We start from the raw sequence: 7,605 nt of genomic DNA on the forward strand, positions 1-7,605 counted from the left end.
AAGTTTCTCACGAAGAGATGTTCTCTTAGGACACATGAAAACCATTCACGGGGGCAGTCAACCATATCCGCAAATCACTCATGCGTATCCGCCGCCGGGCCCACCGCCGCCACCACCGCCGCCGCAGGAGGTACAGTTGTTGCCTCCATCGCATGGATCACAGTCACCGCCGACACCGCCGCCGCCGCCGCAGCAGCAGCAGCATCGGGACTTTGTTTTTGAACATCCCTTCACAGCTAACGTGTCTGGTCCTACTTCCTGTGGGAAAACGTACTTTGTCAAAACTATGCTTCAAAATTGTTTGACAAAAATAACACCAGCTCCTCAAAGAATCATATGGCTCTACAAACGATGGCAACCTCTATATGACATCATCAAAGCATCTGTATACCCATCAGTTGAATTTATACAGGGGATACCCCTCGACCTAGATCAAGATTCTTTCATAAATCCAAGTGTTAGAAACCTTGTCATACTGGACGACCTAATGTCCATAGCATCTAGGGATCCACGGGTCAACGAGTTGTTTACGGAGGGAAGTCACCGCAGAAACCTATCCGTCATCGCCCTTAATCAAAATCTTTATTATAATAGGGATCCTACTCAAAGACGAAATTGTCACTATTTAGTGATGTTTAATAACCCCGTGGATAAGCAGCAAATCATGACGTTGGCCCGGCAAATGTATCCAGAGAATACAAAGCACTTAATGAGACAATTCAAAGAAGCTACAGACAAACCATACGGTTATTTACTGGTGGATCTGAAACCCACTACCCCTGAATCTCTACGTCTGCGCCGTAATGTTTTCTCGGACGAGCCTATAAAAGGACCCATGAATATTACTTCGATTCATTCTGAGGATAACACTCCTACCGTGCAGACGTATTCAGGAGTCTCTGAAGAAGACAAGTATTTAACTTCTGTAGTAGAAGAGCCACATATCAATATGATCAGCTGTGAAGATTGTGGTGTTGTCTTCGAAAACTTGCATGATCTCCAGAAACACATTAAGAATTGGTGTCCCGATCAATCTCCATTGAAGAGGAAAATGTCTGAGGAAGATTCTTTACCTGACAAAAAGATGAAATTCGAGAGAATGATCTCGGAAGACAGCGACACGTCGATTGAGTCATATGATGACTATGAAGATGACGTATTTATGCAGTTTGCAGAAATAGCCAGAGAGAAAAACGAAGAACAATGGCAAAAGAAATTAGAGAAGTATGAGAATCAAGGAATCTCACATTCCGAGGCTAAATCGAAGGCTGACATGAAACTCAAGGACGAGGACCTTAAAGAATTCCTAGGATACTATGGAAAACTGATATCCTATTTATTGCAGTTAAGACACGGGAGATTACACGGGGAGGTTATAGAATCCATTGAAAACTACATGGCTGAGGGTATGGATAGTGAGAAGGCCATTCGAGTAACTCTCAGGCAATTGCAACATCGATTTGAAGACTATTTGGATTCCGTCAAAGACACTGATGACGAGGAGAGTGTTAATACTGAATCCGAGGGGTCGGATAATGAGGAAGATTATGAAATGGATGAAGACGATGGTGAAGCTGAGGATTAGATAAAATTTTCAGCCCGAAAGATATGATTGAGTTAATTTTATATTCAAAATTATGATTGTAAATAATTAAGAACACTTGCAAATAGTTCCTGTGGTAAATAAAACTTGTAAAAGCTTCCGATGTTGTCGTTATCTTCTTTCTGTATTGTAAGGTAATACCATAGAAAACACAAACTATTGACTGAAATTTAAGGATTTTTATTAAAACAGACGGACATTTCATACTTTCATGCATACCTAGTACCATATAGAATAAGAGGTGATTATTTTAAAAGTAATTTACAAAATATATAAGGACAATGTTACAGATGTACATTAGGACATTTCCTACTTTCATGCATATATACTATCTTATCATAGAACAAGAGGTGCTTATTTAAACGAAGTAATGTACAAACAAATCTTTTAGCATTTACAACCATCAAGCAAAATTAGCATTAATTAACATACATACTTTGTGAAAACAAAATAACATCTATATAGTTGCACAAACGATAACATTATAAAAACTTGATATGAAATGGTTCATCACTGTGAAGTTTTATAATGACCATAAGCCAAACTCTGTATGCCAGTGAAATACCGTTTGTCGTCGTAAGGAGACAGACTGGTCTTGTTGACCGTTATACTGTAGAGTTGGTGATCAAAACTACGTATAACATTAATTTTATGTTTGCAATTGCTTTCTTCAAAAAGACAGAGTAAGTACGCTTGGTGTCTCAATTGCTTTTCAATAACAGATTTCTTCACTCCCTTGGCTGTACGTTTTTTTTACCCCCACACGTCAGACTATACATTTTGGGTTTTAATCCAACGAACTGATCCATGATTTGACCATTACACTCGTCTTTCATTTTACCGAGGACTTTGCAATTTTTCATGCTGAACATAGAACTGTCTTTTGGGAAATTACTTGTGTCAAACAGGTCAGCGTTGTCTTGCATGTCTCTGTACCAGTCAGGTGTTTCTATACTGTATGCGAGGGAGTCCGTGTCAGTGAATAATAATTCTGCTTTTGATCCATACTTTTGTTTGATGAAATCATAATGGAACTGATACATGAATATCTTCGATACCTCTAGAATACAGAACCCTGCATAAATCGGCCGATTTAAAACAATGTTTGTTTTCTTCATGTTGACGGCGACAAGATCTTTGTTAAAAATTTTGAAAGACTGAAAATTTGGTTTAGCACACACTTTTCTGAGTCGTTTTGGTGTATTGACAAGTTCCACTGAAACTCGCTTTCTCATGTTTTCCATTGTTTTGCCAAATACAGAGTTGTTCATAAGTTTGAAAAAGTCCTTCTCGAAACTGTTTCGTGCTTGTTTTCTTTTGATTGTATTAAAGTCAATGTAATGCTTCAGCCAAGCGGATTGAGTAAATTCAATAACTCGATGAATTTTCGTAAGGATCATACCTTTAGAAAGGTAGTATTTCAAATTCCGGTAATGGAGAACATATTGCTGCTTGGAGCAGAGATTTGGAACAAGTTTTCTGGAAGGTTTACCTTTGATATTCAATTTCTCACGAAGCTTAAGAGAATGTGGAGAGAGCATGTCCTTTGTAATGCTGATGTTCTCGGGTGCTAGGGGATATTCGTTGTGCTTGTCGTGCAAATGAACCGGATAGTCAAGGTCAACTTCCAAAATGTAGCCCGTGTCCGCATTGTCGTCAATATTAGATACGTCAAACTGTGCGATTTGTTCTGGTGTCAACCATGCAAAGTCCTTTTCCGGTAGAGATTCAGACATGCTTGTGCCATATAGGTTGTTCATGTCAAGGTACGTGAGCCAAGTGTTTGGATTGGACGGATTGTATTCCGGCGACATGGGATTATTAGCCTGTGCAAATTTCTTTGAAATCATTGACACACCACCTCGAATACCCTTTTCAACCATCAGTACCATGTCGATATCATCTAGAAGCTGAAGTTCTACCCCGGTCATTTTTAACATGGCTTCCCAGGAAAATCCAGGAGCCGAGTAATAATGGGCCGGATCCAGTTTGTAATAGTCTAGACTGATAGAGCGAAAATTCTCGAACACATCGGCTAATAGCAATACGTCCGTCTTTAGGTAAAGGTCATGATACTCACCAAAACATGTCATGTCAAATGTATGCCAGATCGATTGTGCGTGTTCATAATCTGTTTCGGATAGATCTGACTCTGTCAGTTTATTATAAAACCGATCCTTTCCGGGCAATTTATTTTCGTCAAACTTTTCGGGTGATGTCGCGTAATCGTACGGATACACTCCCTTCCTAAGAAGAAGTTTGAGATGTTCCTCTTTTGGGAAGTGCTTTGACAAGTTTGGGAATTTATCTATTCCTTCGACTGCTAAATTTGACACCAGTGTGTCAAGCGGGGCATTTAGAAATTGTAAGGAATCTATGAATCTCAGATTCCCAAGGGAGAATGACATGTATTTTTCCATATTGTTTGGTATACAAGACAAGGGTTTCGATTTAAATTTCCCCGCCGATTCCATTAACAGATGCATATCATAACCACGCAAGTTATGAAATACCACGGGGATGTAAAATTTTGATCCCTGTGATCTCTTACCCTGTCGAAACTGAAACTGGAAGTTACAGTGATTGTGACTAGCACCCCTAAATGATCCATTTAAGTGGTCGTGGTCGCGAACTCTGTCCTCTCCTAATTTATTTTGACAGATGTGACATGTCGTAGCTTTTTGAAAGGAAGATTCTTCTTCCTCTGTCAAGCTCATTGGTTTGACGTTTTGTAAGATTTGACAAATAGCTTCCTCTTCTTGAATTAACTGCGTGAAAAAATTATCAACTACGTCAGGACCTCTATAGACCTGCGCGGATTTCGATAGTTCATCGGCTGAACATTTAACCAAGTAGGAAAAGCCGGAAGGTTCATGTTTTTGATACTTAGTTGTGGATGATGTGTTTGGGTTAGGTTCACATGCACTGATGGGGTGGAGAAAACTTTCGAAGTCAGCATAAATCACAAAAGGGACTTTAAGCTGCTTATGAATTTGATTGAATACGACCCATTGTTGTTCTTCGGTTTTCGGAAAACTAAGTTTTTGTGGACCATGTGGGGAGCAGTACGGAATGTGATCGTCAAGGAGCTGTTGGGTTGTGTAACCGTGGAGACAATAATTACAATAATACGCTTGACCATTGTGTGCGGTTCGGTCACCAAGCAAACGACTCAAATTTCGAACTAGGCAGTAGTGTCTGCTTTCCCCTTTAGAGAACAAGAGAAGATTCACATGTCTAGTAGTGTTGTTGCGTAAGTCGGTCACGTGTAATGGATACACCCCATCCCCATCTAACCCTAAAACATTGACGGAGATGTCATTTTGTTTTTCAAACTTCGAAATCCGTGACAAGGGGACGGGGAAATCGATGTCATTCAAGTCCAACTCCTGCTCGTAATGTGTATAATGTGTCACGCGTTTTGGATGGTCCGTATATATGGGGTGTATATCTGCGAGGACTGACCACAGGAAACACTTTTGATCTGTATTTTGTATGTTAAGAACGGCCTTTTTCTTTTGGATTTTTGGTGGAAGTGGTATGTAGCTACTACCCTCTAAAGGTGTGTATTCTACTGTGTTAACCTCTAGTTTTAGAATTTTGTCTATCGTCCACCCACTCCCATCCCGTTCAAAATTTTGATAGGCACTGTGTAGGTTTTGAAAAGCCTCTGCGACGCCTTCTTTTAGTTGAGATACATTTGTACTTGTTGAATTTATAGATCTAAATGTGGGTTCGGCATAAATGGCTTCGTTGTTTTGGTCATACTTCACAAATTTAACAAAAAGTGTAAGGAACCATTTCATACCTTTGACCTTTTGAAGTCTTTCTTCCAAAATGTCTTTGATCACCGTGTGATTGTCACTAAAGAACTGTAAAATGTCCCAAAGATTTCCCGGGTTTGGATCCAAAGTCTCCGACTGAGCCGTCCCTTCAAGTGCCTCAATTCCTCCTCCGCGTTGTTGACGAGTTGTCCAAGCTTCACGCCGTGTCAAACACCGATCACATACGTCTGTCCTCCTCCCATAAAACCTTTCCGGGAGTGGGCGGTGACACCAGTTACACTCCCTCCCTTGTTCTCCGCACGGCGCACAGAATCGTTTTCCTGGGAGTAAGCTTTTCATTCTTGTACACCATATACATTTACCTTCAATTTTAACTGTTTTACTGTCAGCTTTTCCAGCGTCACTGCTTTCTCTGGTACATTGTCGCTTCGGGGATTTTGAATGGGTAGTGTCAAGCATTTCTTCTACTTTTCTTTTCTTGTTTGGTGGTGTATTTTCCTTGTGTGATTTTATATGGCGATTGAAGTTATCTTTACGGTTAAAGCTCATACCGCAGTGAGAACATGTATATTTTGTCGAATCACCGTGAAATGTTCTGTTATGCCTTAGTAAGTGAGATTTTTGTTTAAAAACTTTGTCACAAACATCACATTTGTTTTCCTTTGAATTCCTCGGCGTAGAAATTTGTTCGATGAGGAGAGATAGACGGCGCAAGTTGAGCTCTGTGTCTGTAGCCGTAGACAAACCATTGTTTTCAGCCCATTTATCAAACTCAACTACAGTCTGTATTGCATACATATGACGTCTGTCCATCTCCATTCGATAGTTACTTGTGTATATACAGCTGATATAGATGTATACCCCTTGACTGACAGCGAGATAATGGTGCTCTACAGGTAAAGAGAGGCTCGACTGGTTTTCACTATTTTTCTCAAAAGCTGTCTGCTGTGTATATCTACAGTAGCGAGTGTGTATGTACATACGTCTACACAGCTGGAGAGTTAAACTTCAACTGATAACGCTTTTATAAGTAAAGGTGTCTAATATACACAAAATGGGAAAACCCACACCAGGCTTAAATTACTACGATACCGCAATATAGAAGCGGACCGAACCGGTTTCTCTAAAAATAGACTTTACGCAAGGCAGTCCCTCAATGTTCCCTATGGGGTATTCAATCTATTTTGAGAGGGAATTCCTATGAAAGGTCATTGGGTCAGTCCCTCACAAGGTCGAGGGTCAGTCCCTCATCCCTCACTGGTCCCTCGCTGATCCATCCCGTCAGGGAGGGATTTACTATAAATATAGAGGGAGGGATAAAGTGGCTTAGAACTCTCATTTCCTATTCATCATACCATTTGCAGATGCTCGTTAAAAAAAATAAACGCAGCTATTTCCTGTTTATATAGATTGCTTTAAACTCCATTAGGAATCGGATGTAGATATCAATTTAAGATTTCAAGAACCCACACACAAAAATTTACTTTTAACACGTGACATCTAATCAATGTGACCAATCCCGTCTTCAAAGTTGGCTGTCTACTTTAGTAAAACCGAAAAACATATTTTACGTCTACTTGGTTTTATAGGTGTAATTTTTGAAATGTGAATGTAACGTTCGTTCATAATCCGGAATTATAATCTTGCTTATAGTACGACTCACATTAGCGATCCTAACTAAAATCCTGATGGTATACAACCCCAAAACATCCACTTCCAACGGGGGGGGGGGGGGGGGGGGAAATATGACAAGATGGTGACAATGTATATGCATATGGTTATGGTAGTGTTCTCGCTGTGTCTAACCCCGTGTCTGGCTGTAGATCTCATGTGGGATTGCGATCGAAGAGATGAAACAACAGAGCACACATACGTGTGCACAATTGACGGAGAGGGGCCTATTTTTGAGCTCTGTGTCGGGCGTGAGGATCTGATCCTGTTCCAACTTACTATCAAACGGTGGCAGTGGAAGTATGGACTACGACTTGGGACTCTATGCCCACAATTGACAAAGATTGTCATCTACCCGTCAAGTGCTATAGACTGTGGCGAGGTACCATCCATCACAGACGATTGTGTAAGTAACATGTTCACCTTTAAACTAGTTTATTCTAAATAATTTGATTGTGTAGCATGTCCCTCAGGTATCTACGCCCAAGCTAAGGGGAGATAACTCCAATTTAATTTTCACACCGCGTCAAAATTTCATCACACTTT

At 40.3% G+C, this 7,605-nt stretch overlaps 1 protein-coding gene across 1 annotated transcript; it reads right to left on the reverse strand.

The window, feature by feature from the left end:
• Window positions 1-2,331: 2,331 nt before the first annotated feature.
• Window positions 2,332-5,937, reverse strand: LOC110442433. Its single transcript, XM_021486040.1, has one exon. It carries the CDS (start codon window positions 5,935-5,937, stop codon window positions 2,332-2,334), a length of 3,606 nt encoding a protein of 1,201 aa, XP_021341715.1.
• Between the last annotated feature and the right edge of the window lie 1,668 nt (window positions 5,938-7,605).

Source organism: Mizuhopecten yessoensis, unplaced genomic scaffold (assembly GCF_002113885.1).
Source record: "Mizuhopecten yessoensis strain PY_sf001 unplaced genomic scaffold, ASM211388v2 scaffold716265, whole genome shotgun sequence".
Classification (NCBI taxonomy): domain Eukaryota; kingdom Metazoa; phylum Mollusca; class Bivalvia; order Pectinida; family Pectinidae; genus Mizuhopecten; species Mizuhopecten yessoensis.

Bases quoted from the DNA above. Each gene is read 5' to 3' on its own strand.
- LOC110442433 (XM_021486040.1), bottom strand. From the start codon at position 5,937: ATGAGCTTTAACCGTAAAGATAACTTCAATCGCCATATAAAATCACAC.